Raw genomic sequence first — 17452 nt, 5'->3', positions numbered from 1 at the left:
TAAAATTAAACACTTATATATAAAATGGATTTATACTGAGATATATTGTAAATGATTTACCTTCAGTGTAGCCTTGCAGAGTATTATTGCAAATTATTTTAAGGTTCAATGATGTACTAGTTCAACCGTATGCCATGATATTAATTTCCCACCCGTTTAAAATAATACCTTGTTAAATATGTGCTCAACGCAATAATTAAACAGTTTTACCAATCAGCCTTGTGAACAGTTATCTGAATACCAGGTTTGAAGAATGTTGCAGCACTGGGAATTTGCAAGTAATAAATATTACACTCAAAAAATCCTAAAGCACACATCTCTGAAATCCAATTGTATACTCTTAATCAGAAATGTCACATTATTTGGGGGGGAAAATCATGGACTGGTTTGGTCAATATTGAAAGCTTACTTTCCACTTTTAAAGTCTTAGAAAATCAGGTGAATTTGGGATATAGTTGAAATTACGATTTTTAAAACATATTTATGTGTGCATGGTTTGTTTTGGTGTCTTCAAGTACATTTTTGACTTGATGATTGCTGGGACAAGTTCCTGCAGATTTTAAGAAGTGGTTTGCAATTCCCTGCTTCCTGGGGTGAGAGGGTGTGTCTGGCCCAACTTGGTTTTATGCCGAGGCCAGGACTAGAACTTTCCGTCTCTCATCTGGTACTTTAACCACTACACCGAACTGGGTCTTTATATGAGTTTACTTGTGTAACTCTTTGTTTTTACATGTGGTAAATTGTTCATTTTTGGTGAATGTCTGTTGGAAAATCCATTTATAAAACTATTTATAAAGAGCCGAGGTGGCGCAGTAGGTAGAGTGCAGTACTGCAGGCCACTTCAGCTGACTGCTATCTGCAGTTCGGCGGTTCAAATCTCAGCGGCTCAAGGTTGACTCAGCCTTCCATCCTTCCGAGGTGGGTAAAAATGAGGACCCAGATTGTGGGGGCGATATGCTGACTCTGTAAACTGCTTAGAGAGGGCTGAAAGCCCTATGAAGCGGTATATAAGTCTAACTGCTATTGCTATTTAATTATTAAAAAGAAGGAAGTACTATACTGATGGATATCTGAAAGTAATTTGCTAGATTTCAGAATAGTACTTTTCAGAAATCTGATATGCAGAGAATGCAAGTGAAAATGTCTATAAGTTGGTTGAGAGAGAGCTAAGTTTCCTCAAAGTTTGTGTGACACTTGGTTTCTTATATTACTTCCCTCATCATATCTTAAATTGGTGGTTGATAATGATGGAAATGGATATCATAAAGAACACGCCAATCACAGCCAAAAGACACTGAATGATCTGGTTATTTTGACAATTATAAAGTAAGTTCCGATATCAAAATGCTTTAGAACATGAAAATTTTCTTTGAGACTCAGAACAGGTGAGAAAAACTCATTCTGAGGGCTTCAAAACAAGGACACCATGTTTTGAATCTTGCATTGTATGTGAACATGCAAGGCAAGTCACACCTATCCTCCACGAGCTGCACTGGCTACCCATTAGTCTCCGGACCCGCTTCAAGGTGCTGGTCGTCACCTATAAAGCCCTACATTCAGCTGACTGCAGTTCTGCAGTTCGGCTGTTCAATCTCACCGGCTCAGGGTTGACTCAGCCTTCCATCCTTCCGAGGTGGGTAAAATGAGGACCCGGATTGTTGTTGGGGGCGATATGCTGACTCTGTAAACCGCTTAGAGAGGGCTGAAAGCCCTATGAAGCGGTATATAAGTCTAACTGCTATTGCTATTGCTATTGCTACATGGCATCGGACCTGGGTACCTGAGAGACCGCCTCCTGCCGATTACCTCCCATAGACCGATTAGATCTCACGGGTTAGGTCTCCTCCGGATTCCATCTGCCAGCCAATGTCGGCTGGTGACTCCCCGGGGGAGAGCCTTTTCTGTTGCAGCTCCGGCCCTTTGGAACGACCTCCCCATGGAGATCCGGAACCTTACTACCCTCCCGGCCTTCCGCAAAGCCACCAAGTCCTGGCTGCTCCAGCAGGCCGGGGGGCTTGTGAAACATCCAGCCCCACGGAAACGGTGAATGTTGCGTTTTTTAAAGTGTTGTCTTTGTCTATTTATCCCCTTCCCTTGTTTATTGTAAGCTGCCCGGAGTCCTTCGGGAGTGGGCGGCATACAAGACCAAATAAACTAAACTAAACTAACTAAACTTTTCAGTTGAATTCCTGTCCGAAGCTGTTTGCCTATCTCTCTCTCTGCTCAGTTGCAAATAAATGTAAAAAAAAAAGGCATGCTCGTGGCCCATTTACTATATGTTCCTTAGATTTAACAGTTAACACTTCTGTCTTCTTTGCAATAGAACATTTAAAGGAAGCTTTGGAAAACTATCTGGCGGATTTGCTCAAGGTACGGCTTATCAGAGCAAATAAAAGAGAAGGGCTAGTTCGAGCAAGGCTTCTGGGAGCTTCCGTAGCAAGAGGAGATGTCCTTACATTTCTCGATTGCCATTGTGAATGTCATGAAGAGTGGCTTGAACCATTATTAGAAAGGTAAATAAATGTCATATTCCAAAATTAGAAGCATTTGATAATTTGTGTTGCTTTTTTTTTTACAGCTAAGGGAATGCCTTCTATTTTACAGTTCCGTGACCCATCAAAAGCGCGTTCCACAAAAACGCGGTCGACGAAATCGCGTATGTGACGTCATCACAACGCGACAAAAAAGATCGAAAAATTGAAATAAAAATTAAATTACAGCAAGCCGATTCACATAAAGGTAAGGGTTAGGTTAAGGGTTAGGGTTAGGGTTAGGTTAAGGGTTAGGGTTAGGGTTAGAGCGTTAGCGTTACGTTTAGCGTTAGGTTAAGGGTTAGCGTTAGGTTTTTCGTTACGTTAAGGGTTAGGTTTAGGGTTAGGTTTAGGATTAGGTTAAGGGTTAGGTTTAGGGTTAGGTTTAGGGTTAGGTTTGGGGGGGTTAGGGGAAGGTTTTAGCTTTATTTTTACATTTTTTGATCTTTTTCGATCTTTTTCGTCGCGCTGTGATGACGTCACATACGTGCTTTCGTCGACCGCGATTTTGTGGTAGAACCTACAGTTCTCTTCATTATTTCTGAAATGTAGAATATATTGTTAAGAGTGCAAGGATCTTGATGTTTATTTTCATTCGTCTTTCTTATAACAAATGATACTAGGTTTTAAGTTACTTACATGGAAATAATAAATACACGGTGAAGAAAAATATGATGGGCACCAAAATAAAGACTCAAAATAGTAAATGAATCTGAATTTATCACATAAATAAATGACATTGGAATATTATATTTCAGGTGTAATCAATACTGAAATCATTATGACGGTGTAAATTAAAGAGCTATAGCCTGGTTTGCTCTGTTATAATGATTTTAGTGAGTAGCTGTAGGATTACACATTTTTATGTGATGTGTATTTTCAATTACTGGTATTGAGGAAGGGAAGGAGGTTTGCATTATGTAACAGTGCATTATGTGACAGGGTGAGAGCAGTAATCACGGGAGAAAGGATTTAGGAGAGAAGGACAATAAAAGCATTATGTGATATGTGATAATAATTACTGAAACAATTTATACTTAATAAAAGTACTGTAATTAAAATATACTTATAACATATGCAGGGTTTCCCCCATATTGTCACAGCATGATTGTAGAGATGCTTTTCAGTGATCCAAAAGGAAAAAAGTAAAAGAGTTTGTGGATTTACTAGTATGTGGTGATAAAAATGGAAATTTTCAAAAAGAAGGCAGGTAGAATATTTGAGTGAATTTCTAAATACTATATAATCACACATATAGTTCATATTGTAAGCTCCTGATTTAATATCTCCCAATTTAGCAAACCAGAACAAAACAGACAACATTTGTATCCAAATATTTTTAATAATTACAGAGATGTTATTACATTTAAAGTTTCCCAGATAAAGCACATAATAGTATGCTAAGTTATATTTATGTCATTTGTGTCGGTTTGCATAATGTGTTTAATGGCATCATTATAAATGATGTAAGCTATTACAAATGACATAATTTTGGTTTAATGGTTATTTGAGCATTATTTACTCTGTTAAATATTATAATATGTAAATGAATATTTTAAAGGAAATCTATTAACTTATACTTCACTTTTATTTAATTATTTAACTTACCTGTTCGAACCACAGTGAACAGCAGTACAGTAGAGGTTTATTTTATGACATTTTGAAACCTTTTTGAAGTAACCAAAAATATAATACTTATTCTTAATACTGTGAATATTCCACAAGATGGCAGTATAGGGTAAGATATAGGTTGAAGGTGCGGTTCTTCATACTCCGCTACCAACAGCAATAATTCATATATTACCAGTTATGATTTTTAGAACTACAGCTTCCATATATTTGCGTTAAATAATAAATTGTTAAACTATAATAATAATATCCATTTCCTACAACCAATAAATTATTGCATCAATCTGTATAGATAATCCTAGATTTAGAATCATAATTGAGCCCAAAATTACATTTGTAAGTTGGAGTGGCCATTGTGGGCCATCACATGACCACACCTGAGGTTATGACTTCGGTAGTTGCTAAGCAAATGGTGCGATTATTAAGTAAATATCTTGGTTGTTAAGTGAACCCATTGTCCATAATGGGCATCTTTGCTGTAAATTGGAAGTAAATGCTGGTGTCTTAACAAAAGCCATTCTAACTCGCAATCATGGGATCACTGAATGGTGCAAATGCCTGTAAACATAGGCCACTTCAGATACTCAGCAGCCAGCCCACATTTACATTAGTTTGTAGAGTCCCATGTGTCAGCGTTCCAAATACCATGTAGAATCAAATCAGAATCGAACGCAAAACTATGATTAAAGTTCCAATTTAATAAAGCAGGCATGTTGGCACATAGCTGTGGGGATCCCAACTCTGGACGTTACCTCAGAATCCCACCCAGTTAAAAGTTCATGATCTTGTCTCCCACACCCACAGTCCATCACATGGTTCCAATCTCCTTCTTCCACGTTGGCGTCCATGCCCAGCTTCTTCCGGTCAGGTGTACTGGTGTGGAGAACAAAGGATGACCTTGGCTTCTAGCAAAGAATGATAAACAATACATTCCAAAATCCTACTCCTTCTAATCCCCCCTCCCATTGACTATACTTAAAGAAACAGCATAATGAAATAAGAGAAAGTGTGGCAGGCCAAAATTCTAAAAGGAATATAAATGCAGGCCCGACGCCATGGTCATGTGACTGTTTTACGACAGTTGTCCCGAGAACAGGCATTTACTTGCAGGTTTTGGCAAAACTATAGTGATCCATTAGTTCACTTAACAACTGCAGAGGTCTTTTTATGACTGCACTTAACCGCTGGTTGTAACTTCAAGGACTACCTGCACCTTTATTGGGTCCCTTATAAGTTCAAACATGAAGCAATGAGTCATAATTGACAGCTTCCTGTTCTGACCCCCCCGTCGCCGACCAGGAACGAAAGCCAAAAACAAACGTAAATAAGAATACTTTTAATCAGTCCAGACTCTCGTTGGCTGCAAGCCCAAAATAAACAAAGAGATAAGCACTCTGGCAGCAAGTCCTACAAAACTAGGCAATGCAAACAAGCTCCCACAGCAAACCGATTCTCCAAGTTGGCTTCTCCCAATCGTGAACGCTGACTTCTGCAAAAGGGCGTGGCACAAGCAGTCTCTTTTATAATCAGGAGAGGATCTTAATAAGCATCAGCTGAGCGTAACCATCTCGTATAATTATGCAGTTGTTCTTGCCGCCGAGAAGCCCTTCTGATCCAAGGCTCCGGCGCCACCTGGTAGCCAACCAGTCTCTCCTCGCCCTGCTCGGAGTCAGCACCCTATCCCGAGTCCTCCACCTCCTCCAGGGCCGAGTCTGGCGGCAGCTCCAACGGCTCTTGCCGGGCCACAACAGTTTCCTGTGTGCTTGGAATCCAAATTACCACTTAGGTACTTTCCCCAAATCTGTGCCTTCTAATATCCTATAAACTGCCCATGAGAAATCACTACAGTGGTCTTGAAGCAGGGTTCCACCACAAAACCGTGGTAGACTAAAGCGCGCTCGACGAAAGCACGTACCTAACGTCATCACAGCGAGACGAAAACATCACGCTGTGAGCGGTAAAGTTAAAATTAACGCGAAAACCTTACCTTAACCCCCCCAAACCTAACCCTAACCCTAACCCTAACCCTTAACCTAACGCTAAACCTAACCCTAAACCTAACCCTTAACCTAACGCTAAACCTAACGCTAACCCTTAACCTAACCCTAACCCTAACGCTTAATGTAACCCTAAACCTAACCCTAACCCTTAACCTAAACCTAAACCTAACCCTCACCTTTACGTGAATCGGCTTGCTTTAAAAGCGCCTTTTAAAGCGCCCTTTTTTCTCCGCGGTCGTATTTGTCGCGCTGCTGATGACGTCAGGTACGCGCTTTAATCGGGCACGCTTTAGTGGACCGCGGTTTTGTCGTGCCACGTTGAAGCAGTAGTTCTCTTAGACTGGTGGTGTTAAGCGCTTGCTTTTCTTGATAAGAAACATGAAATCCTGGAAGACTGTGTTTCTAGGGCATCCAGATAGTTGAAGTAACAACTTTCTGAAGACTTCATTTGTTCTTGCCATAACCATGTTCCTGAGATGTGATGTTTCAGAATGCGAGAAAGGCCTTGAATAGGGCTCCTGCATTGTGCAACTCTAAGAGTATAAGATGAAGAGTAGATGTCATATCATAGCTGGATATTTTGTGGGCTACAGAGTCCTGGCACGCCAATTTCATAGTGTCTATAATGCTACACGGTGATTTGTGCCATGCAAGTATCTTTTTGGCCCAAACACCTGTTTTTTGGTGTTGCTCCTTCAATGCAGACTTCACTTAAATGAATTGACTGCAAGCTTGAGGAGGGATTAAGAATGGCAGGATTTATTGATTTATTGTTTTAATGTACAAAATGTACAACATGTGCTGGGATTAGAAACGAAGAGCTGGAAGGAGTTTGTGCAATAATGTTGACTTTGTATAAAATAACATGATCAAGAAGCAAATGATTCCTTGATATACAACTTGACCTTGATGTTAGAAATAATTGTGCTTGCTGCTTTCCGTTTAAGAGAAAATAAAAATATAACCAATATGTCCTTACATAGATTCTGCTCCAGATTTTTGCATTCTAGTTGCATCATTTTAATCCAGTATAACTGCTTGAATAATTTTAATCAAATACAAGTTCTCTTGGTCTTCTTTCCTTCACCATCCCTGACTCCATCTTCTTTTCCCTCTTTTGTGTCCTTCATCTTTTATCTGTGGTTGTTTGGCATTTAGCCTGCGGCTTGGTGGGAGCATGGCCATTTCACTGACAGGCACCGTCAGAAGGAGTGGCCACTGAACTCTTGAAGTTGCATGGACTGGAGAGTGAGTAACATGAGTCTCTTTATGCTTGTGAATGCTAGGATTGATGAACGTTATTCTTATTATTCTTCAGCTTGGCTTCGTTTTATCTATTCCAAACTTTTATCTCTTTCTTCTTTCCTGGAAGATGATTATCAATATCATAATGAATGCATAGTGGAAAAAAAAAGCTGAATAATGCATTTCCTCCCACTTTCGTTTTTATTTGCTTCTGTAAGTTATTAATTAATTCATTTACTACAAAGCAAATTGCCGTAATCCATAAAGGTTTTATCTTCCAAATGAAAGCTGTGGATGTTGGTTGACGCTAAGAAATTTCATTAAAAAAAAATTTATCTTGATTATTCTGACGAAGAGAGACAACAGTCAGTGAGAAATAAAATTCCACATTATTTTTGCCTCTAAATTTAAAATATTAATAAGTTGTTCTCTTTGCTACATTAGCTACTCTGTATAGGATTCAGAAGGAGGAAAATAGGTATGATTGGTTGAATAAATCTAAAAAAGTTCCTTAGATCACCAGCAGTAGTATATTATGTTGTCTTCCTTTTACAGAACAAGTTTTGTTACAAGTTTTCTGCTTGTTGCTTCCCTGTAGACATTTCATACATGATGGTTTGTGTCCTTTGTTTAAACCATTTAACAGTTAATTATGCAAACTTATTGCTGGAATTTTATTAGTTACACATCAGGGGTGGGTTTCAGGCGGTTCGCGGCGGTCCCCGCGAACCGGTTGGTCGGCGAACCCGGAAGTAAGTAACTTCCGGGAACGCAGAAGGGTCCACCCGCCCGCCCGCGTTTCTTACCCGGTTTTGACAAGTTCTGCGCTTCCACGCATGCGCAGGACGCATACAGTGCCTGCGCGGTCCTCCAGGAGCAGCTGGAGCATCGCACAGACGCTAGTACGCATGCGTGCACTGCGCGCGTGCACGAGGACGCCGCCGGCCCCGTTCCAACCGAACCGGTTGGAACAGGGCGAGAAACCCACCCCTGTTACACATACATCATTGTATTAAATTAGAATAGAATCAGTTTCTCAGATTATGTAGCAAGATGCCTTGGGTAAGCTGTAAAGTAGAAGAGTTTAGAGAGGAGATAGTTGAAAGTTTTTGACCTGATGATATCAGCAAACAAAAGGACAGGTTCATTGAATCTTGACTAAAAGAAGATATGCACATGTCTGCTTGTTTGCCTCTTGCAACAGCACTGAAACTCAGTATAATATGGAAGGTAATATTTAGTGATCCTTCACATTTATTAATATCATTGCATGTGAAGGTATAAAGGTAAACATATTTTCATCCCTTCCTTTAGTTTTCACTCACAGCGACTCTAGCCAGCTTACAATCAATAAAAACACAATAGAAAAAATAAGAATTAAAAAAATAATCAATCACGCATCCCCCTGGTTGCAGCACACGATTAAAAAAGTCATTGATGGGCTCCCTTGCACTCTGGGTTCCTCAAGCCCGATGGCACTGAGCCGAGGTGGCGCAGTGGTTAAACGCAGCACTGCAGGCTACTTCAGCTGACTGCAGTTCTGCAGTTCGGCTGTTCAAATCTCACCGGCTCAGGGTTGACTCAGCCTTCCATCCTTCCGAGGTGGGTAAAATGAGGACCCGGATTGTTGTTGGGGGCGATATGCTGACTCTGTAAACTGCTTAGAGAGGGCTGAGAGCCCTATGAAGCGGTATATATAAGTCTAACTGCTAAGTATTTAGAGCCTTCCGAAACACTGTCAAAAAGTAGGGCCAGAAAATGCATATGCAGAAAATGCATATGATACATAAAAATAAAATATACAAAGCATTAACCTTTCTAATTGTATGTTAGTCTTTCCCAACCTGGAGTACTTCAAATCCAGAGGTGGGTTCCTACCAGTTCGCACATATTCGGTAGAACCGGTTCGTCAAATCTACCGAACCGGTTAGAAGAGGTTCCACCAGTGGACCCGGAAAGCAGGCCACACCTACAGAAGAGCTTCCAAAATTTTTTGAAACCCACCACTGTTCAAATTTGTTTGAAACTATACTGGGTGGAAATTTTGGGAATGCAGTCCAAATGCACCTTTTAGACATAAACATCTTTATACTAGTTACTTTGAAGATAGAAATTGGTTAGGTACTTCTTTAATTGTTTGGAAAATATTGTAAAATGTCTGTAAAAGTCTGGAAAACTGAAAACTACTCTAGAAAAAGGATATTTGTGTGGTCTTCTACATCTATTCAATGTTTAGTTTCTACCATCAGGATACAAACAACATTTCTTTGTAAACATGCATAGAATTAAAGAAGAACCATCAGCTGTCGTCTGTCCTGTGATTGATGTAATTGACTGGAACACCTTTGAATTCTTGGGAAATGCTGGAGAGCCACAGATTGGTGGGTTTGACTGGAGACTGGTTTTCACGTGGCACGTGGTACCAGAACGGGAGCAGCAACACCGAAGATCCAAGACTGATGTTATCAGGTTAGATTGATTTTGAGTTCCATCTGAAATTATATTTTGATAAACCTGTTGGGATGAATAATGATCAAATGCAATACTGTCATGCTGGATTATTATACTGGCAATTTTGTTTTAAAAATAAGATCTATAATAATCTGTTCTGACCCCCTCCTCCGTCCAGTAACGAATGCTGAGACAAGCTTAACTGGAATGTCACAGTACTTTATTAGCAAGAAACCAAAACCTCGGTGGCTGAAAGCCAAGCATAACAAACAGATAAGGACCTTGGCAGCAACTCAGACAAGCCTTGGCAGAAATCTAGCCTGCCAAGCTAGTTACAAAAGTTTTCCAACTTTTAGTCCGTGTGTTGACTTCTGCAAGAGGGGCGTGTACACAAGCATCCCTTTTATAGTCTGGAGAGGAGTCTAATTACCACCAGCTGAGTGCAATTACCTCCTGTAACTGCGTAATTGTTCCTTATGCCTATTAGCTCTCCGGTGCCGAGCATCCAGGAACAACTCACTGCTGACGTCCCGATCACACTCCCTTGTCTCCTCCCCACTGGTCCAAGGCTCAGGCGCCTCCTGGTGGCCAACCAGCCTCTCTGCGTCCTGCTTGGAGTTGGAACCCTGTCCAGGGTCCTCCACATCCTCCAAAACCGACTCATAGGGCCCCTCGCTGTCGGAGTCTGGTGGCAGCTCCAACGGCTCCTGCTGGGCCACAACAATAATCTGTCCTCCACGGAATTTTATTTTTTGCACAATTTGGTTTAGTTGCTGCAGTACTGCTATTAGTACTAGTAGCAATAGGCACTTTGGGTGCAATCCCCAAACATCTGGAGTGCCACTTGAAGACCATTGGCATTGATAAAATTACAAAAGTCAATTGCAAAAGGCAGCTTTGCATGGAACAGTTTACATCTTTGCGACAATACTTTTCATACCATCAAGCAACAGTATTTTCCTATCCCAAGTCCTTGGAAAGAACTTGACAGGTGGCTAAAAAATCCAGTCTAAACATCTACCTGACTGTGCGGCAACCAGAATATTATAGCTTTTTATCTATTACTTAAAACAGAAACATTCTGTAATTGTTAAAGAGGCAATTAATTTTCTTAACTATATCTGGTTCTACAAGCTGGTTTCCTCTGCCTCGTTCTTTTTGGAATGTCCTACAAAAATTATGTCCTTTACATTCTTATTCCTCTTCCCATTTGACACAAATATAGAACCCATGCCAAACACTTGGTAGACCAGAACACTTTCTCATGAGAAACAAATTTACAAAGATTCTTTTCCCTGCCCCGTGTTTATTGTATAGTTCTTTGGTGAGAGCATTTGTATTCTGATCACATTGCTTTCCACTGGTCTCCTGATGCTAAGAGTAACTTAGCATCAGCAACGTTTCCCTCAGGACCTGATCTTTCAGTTTCTGCATTTTTTTTCCTTTATGTCTGCTCTGTCCTGTTCCTACTCCAAGTCCCTCAGCTCCTGTTCTGTTCTATTCAGAGTTCTCAGCTGATGAAATGTTCAGTCTTTGGACTCAGGGGTATAATTCACCTCTGACACACCTATCGCGTTCATGGCAGGGTCTGTCAAGATACCAATGCCCATAAGATCTTAGATTTTGGAGATACCATCCTATTGGCTAAAGATTTTCAGTCCTCTGATGTTATGTTTCCAGGTGACTGCAGAAATTCTTTAGCTGGGATAGTTTAATTAGATTAGATTAGATTAGATTACTTTATTTGTATGCCGCCCTTTTCCCTGAGGGGACTCAGGGCGGCTCACAATTCAAGGGAAGGAAGAAAAAACAAACAAAATACAGAACATAAAAAATCATACACAGCTAAAAAACACAACAATCATACCATTCGGAGTGGGGCTGCAAGTCTTTAACCCCAGGCTTGTCGGGACAGCCAGGTTTTAAGGGCTATGCGGAAGGCCTGGAGGGAGGTGAGGGTACGAATCTCCACGGGGAGTTCGTTCCACAGGGTCGGAGCAGCCACAGAGAAGGCCCTCCTCCGGGTAGTCGCCAGTCGACACTGGGCGACTGATGGAATTCGGAGGAGGCCTAGTCTGTGGGATCTTATTGGTCTAGTAGAGGTAATTGGCAGCAGGCGGTCTCTCAAGTACCCAGATCCAATACCATGATCACAAGACTACGTTTCTCATGACAATTGGTATTTGCATTCAATGTTGTAAAGTGGGTTCTCAGCAAATCTGAAAAAAAAAAAAACAATTCAAAATGTTCCAAGAGATTCTGCCTTAATGAATTTAGCAATAAATGAGAGTTGGAAATTCCTCTTTCAGTTTTTGAGATTCTTTATTTGCTCACAATACTAGCATGTAAAGTGCCTTACCTCGCCCATAGAGTCGTTGGTTCCTTGATCTGATGCAACGGTATATGCCTTGACAAAAAAACAAGAAGGTGAATTTGTAACCCTAGGTAGAATGTTTACTAAAAATGGGGATATGAATGGAGAAATCTTAAGATATGTAATATATTATGTGACTAGAAAGGTAGTCAATAGCATGTAGTCCGTTGTGAAGAAAGGATGTTTGTCAAAATCACTGAGTAGAAAAATGTGCTTCTGTGCCACTTATTATGTGGAAATGAGAATTGACAAAACAGTATACAATATATAATCTACTCGTTAAATTAACAGTTATCTTTTTTGTCCTATGGCCTACTTTTGTCTTTATGCTAAAAATGGTTAAACTACATGCAAGAAGGAAGTTATCTATCACAGTGGTAACCCAGGTCTGGGATTCCCTTCCTACAATATTTATCCTATCACCCCCCTTCCGTGTTTCTGGGATCCCTGGATAAGAGGTTTTTTTTTGAAGACAGGTGGCTGTTCTTGAGTGGGGAGTAAGCATTTTCTTCACCTGGTATCAGAGGTGGGTTCCTACCAGTTCGCACCTATTCGGTAGAACCGCTTCATCAAATCTACCGAACCGGTTAGAAGAGGTTCCACCAGTGGACCCGGAAAGCCGGCCACACCTACAGAAGAGCTTCCAAAATTTTTTGAAACCCACCACTGGTCCTTGGATATGATTATTCTACACTATCATGCTCATGTTTATAAAACTCAGTGCCTCTGTGAAAGGTAAGGATGACTACTGCATTTGTGGTGCAATCAGAACATTGCGTGTGTTGAAGTTGTTTTAACGCAAACCAAAGATGCCTTTTAAAAAACAAGTTTACATCATTTTCTTATGCATGCCAGTGCTATGTGTGAGGTAATTTAAGGTGGTTCTGACAAGTGTCATCGGCATCTTCATATCCGGTCACATGGATGGCAAGCCATTCCCATCCGGTCACATGGGCAGCAAGCCACTCCCACAAAGGAGGCCACACCCACAGAGTAGGTTCGAACAATTTTTGAAACCCACCACTGCCTGGTATCTAAATAGTATAGAACCATAAATGATTCTACTTTTCTCTATTGCTAGGGGAATAGGTATCCAGCAATTCTTTGTGTCTGCTAGTACAAACCAACTCTGTAGTAATAAATAATTTTTATTTAGTTAAATGCAGCACAATAAACAATACTTATTATTGCAACTAGACAGATGAAGAATGAGAGAGACAGGATGGAAGCAAAAATAAAACTGATATAAAAATAAAGAAAGTGTACTGATGTGATTGTATTGTGCTTTCTCTGCCAATTTTGTCTTACTAGATACAATCCTATCAGGGCTTTGCAGAATCGGGTTTAAATATCAGGAAAAAAATTACTTCTCAATTATAATTTTTTTGTTTCCAAGGGAGTGAAGTCACTGTGCAGAGCAAGCAACTCCAATCCGCAGTTTCGTACTTAATGAGCAGTAAAACTTTATGACTTAATTTCAGTTTATTCACCCCAGTATAGTTGGTATTTGAATGTGTGCCGCATTCAATGAAATTGAGTAAATGCTCTACACTCCCTTCAGTCAATTGTCTCAAGTCTTAGATCAATTATTGGAAAAAATAACTGCTTGACATGACTGGTTGGAATCCTTTCTTTTAAGCCAATTCCTGAAGGGAGCAGCTACATTTTCTCTTTTTGCATTGTTGCATAACAGTATTTCCCCCGAGGTTTAGCATTAAATTGAACAAAAATAGTTTTCAGAGGCAGTTAAAAATTTGCAAAGGTATATTGGGACACTTATCTATGAACAGATCTACTAATGATTAAACAGCCTAACTTTTCAGTTTAGATGGCAGGTTAGTTAACAAATGTTCTGTCAGGTTTTTTCAGACGTTTCTGAAAACATAGAAGGGGAAAGGTAGCCTTGCGTCAAACTGTCATTCATGGAATTTGATATGTATATAGAGATAGTAGGAAGTTGTGAATTTAAATAATAAAAGTTGTTAAAATGGATCAAATTATCCTAATCAAACAAAGATAACTGAAGATTACAACTCATTGGAAAATAATTTGTAAAATCAGTTTTTAAAATGGCATTTCCTTGTTGGAGTGATGAATAACAGTACACAATGTTTGCGCCTGAACACTGTTCTGTTAATAATTGCTTACTGCTGATAAGCTCTAATTTAATTTTGCCCTTCTTTAGTTCACCTTATTTGAATGTATATGTTTTTTTTCCCCGCAGCATCAGTACAGCTTATAGAGAATAATTTATTTTCTTTCATGCTTTAGAAATATAGTTTACTTAAGTTATGAAATAGGTCAGTAAAGTGAAAAGGAATTAAGCATATATTATAGACAGTAAAATGTAAGTCTAAAACTAAGGTATCATTTTCTACAACTGCTATTTGCGGTTTAATAGTTCCAGTTAAATATAAGTCAAAGTGGTACTCAAAATGAGTGGCTTGTATGTATTAGGGTTCACTTCTTATAGATTAGAGATGGGCTAAAGTATGTGGCCCCAGCGGTTCCACCACAAAACCGCGCTCGACTAAACCGCGTCCGACTAAACCGCGTAGCTGACGTCATCAATAGGGCAACAATAGCGCGGAGACAGAAGCACGCTGTAAACCCTAAACCTAAAATTAACCCCTAAACCTAACCCCCCTAAACCTAATCCTAAACCTACCCTAAACCTAACCCTTAACCTAACCCTAAACCTAACCCTAAACCTAATTCTTAACCTAACCCTAAACCTAATCCTAACCCTTAACCTAACCCTAAACCTAACCCTAACCCTTAACCTAACCCTAACCTAACCCTAAAGCTAACCCTAACCCTTACCTTAAGTTGAATCGACTTGCTTTCAAAGCGCTATTTAAAGCACCCTTCTTTCTCCACGCTGGCTGTTGTCGCCCTGTTGATGACATCAGTGACGCGGTTTAATCGGGTGCGGCTTAGTCGAGCGCGGTTTTGACGGGTCACGGGCCCCAGCCTTATTTTTGTGGCTCATAAAAAGCTCACAGAAGTTCACAGTTTTATGGTTTCTTTGTTCAAATTTCATAAAATAAATAAAAATAGAATAAATAAAAATAGAATTCCATCCAGAACCTACCTGTCAGCCTCTCAGGCAAGAAGCACAACAATGAATGCTAATGCTAATCTAATCTTTATCGTAAGGTTATATTACGGTTTAGGTTTCTTAGATTTATATGCCGCCCTTCTCCCAAGGACTCAGGGCGGCGTACAACATTAAAAGAAACACATAATACAAAAGTTTAAAAAAAATTAAATAGAATATCCCAAACCCAATTAAAATTGACAATGACTTTTTTTTTTTAAAAAAATTGAATTAAAATTAACAGTGATCAATAATTTGTTTTGTTTTGTTCAGGCCAGGCCGGCTTGCTGGGAAAGCCAACTTTTTAGGGTGCGTCGGAAGGACCGGAGGTCAGGGATTATACGAAGCTCCGGGGGGCAGCTCATTCCAGAGAGAAGGCGCTCTCACAGAGAAGGCTCTCCCCCTGGGGGGGTCGCTAGCCGACACTGTCTGGCCGACGGCACCCCGAGGAGGCCAACTCTGGGGGATCGCACTGGACGGTGGGAGGCTACCGGTGGCAGTAGGTGGTCTCGCAGGTACCCTAAGCCATGGAGCGCTTTAAAGGTCATAATTAGTACCTTGAATATTATCAGAATCTTACTAACTTCTATATTTTCCTTTTACTTGCCAGAAAACTAAAACATATTGTTTTCTAAAATGCTTCCCTACCTTGACTTACAGGTCTTTGACCCTATTTTTAAAAAAATGTCTATATTCAGAAATTATTTGTAAAACAATAAATGGATAATTCTGTAAGGTATCTTACCTCTCACAATGTTATAGCTTAAAGATGAATGCACTTCTGTAATTAAGTAGGAATACGTAGAGATTTAACCTTAGAAGTGACAAAATTATCAGTTTTTGAGCTATATTTCACTGATTAGTCTCAGATGACTTTTCATTTCCTATCCAAAATCTCTCCTTATCTCAGTGAAAAGAAAAGCAGTGTTAATTTTCAAGCACAATATAACTTTAAAGGAATAGAAGTGGGGTGTTTCTTAATCTAAAACTGTTGGCACATTTACAGTCTTTGGAAGGCTGGATTTTTGCCAATCTTATTCAGAAGCAGATTAATCATTAAATAGATGTTTTCCTTGGATAGCTTAAGGAATGGGAAGACAGAACACTTTATGGGACTAGAAATATTATTTTCGAGGTAATTCATTTCTGCTGAATATATTCTGCAGCTGAATTGCTCACATCACCTGGTGAGGAACATGAATATTTTTTTTTGAAGAATAATGCTGTATAATCACATAATTGTAAATAAAACATTTAACAGGAAACAGCATTGGTAAAAATTAAACAGCAGCAAAGATGTATCTTTTAAATATTTTATTCAAATTTTGTCTCAGTTATTTTTATTCTATCAATGTCGTAATTCAAATAAATCCTATCTACACAGTTTCAAACATTGTATTTCTCTTAAACATTAGATGTGTGTAAGTGTGGGTGTGTCGCTTGGTTTATAGTACAGATCCACAGTGCAGATCCAAAAAAAGCAGTAAATGGATATGCTGGGATGTTGAGGGAACAAGATGGAAAGCAAACTTGACAAGGGCACAACCCGCATTCATTCCTTGCTATGGCAGTAAGGCAGGAAAAGTGGTTTTACTTTTTTATTCCATTGGTAGGCTGTCTTGTCTATGGATCAGTGGTGGGTTTCAAAAATTGTTTGAACCTACTCGGTAGGTGTGGCCTCCTTTGTGGGAGTGGTTTGCCACCCATGTGACCGGATGGGAGTGGCTTCCCGCCCATTTGACCGGATATGAAGATGCCGACGACACTTGTCAGAACCACCTTAAATTACTCACAAACAGCATTGGCATGCATAAGAATATGATGTAAACTTCTTTTTTTAAAAGGCATCTTTGGTTTGCGTTAAAACAACTTCAACACATGCAATGTTCGAAACCCTTACTGGGATTCGAACCTGTGAGGGTAAGGGTATGGCTAGCTGATGAGAGCTAAATAGCTTGAAATAGATCTATACTAGTCTCCCTTTATTTATTTATCAGCACAAATATAACACAAAATGTGTAACAAAGGCAACATTAAAAATATTGGGTTTCTGTCGTTATGGATTGTTGTGATGAGCCGATTGACAGATAATGGGAGCTGTTAGCTTCCTCCCATAATTGGG

General features: G+C 39.7%; 1 protein-coding gene across 2 annotated transcripts in view; it reads left to right on the top strand.

Annotated features, from left to right (window-relative positions):
* The window catches only part of GALNT12 (polypeptide N-acetylgalactosaminyltransferase 12), a 47365-nt gene that overhangs the window by 6307 nt on the left and 23606 nt on the right, over window positions 1-17452 (top strand). For both annotated transcript variants that reach the window (XM_087721951.1, XM_087721950.1), the window contains exons 3-4: window positions 2324-2513; window positions 9689-9874. In XM_087721951.1, the coding sequence (XP_087578077.1) occupies window positions 2324-2513; window positions 9689-9874 (376 nt within the window). The remainder of the gene's footprint in view (window positions 1-2323; window positions 2514-9688; window positions 9875-17452) is intronic.

The sequence above is a fragment of the Thamnophis sirtalis genome, unplaced genomic scaffold (assembly GCF_051295495.1).
Source record: "Thamnophis sirtalis isolate CommonGarterSnake01/CBP01778 unplaced genomic scaffold, rThaSir2_p1.2 scaffold_8, whole genome shotgun sequence".
NCBI classification, from domain to species: Eukaryota; Metazoa; Chordata; class Lepidosauria; order Squamata; family Natricidae; genus Thamnophis; species Thamnophis sirtalis.
The sequence above is the reverse complement of the archived record's forward strand: the minus strand, read 5'-3'. Positions and strand labels throughout refer to the sequence as shown.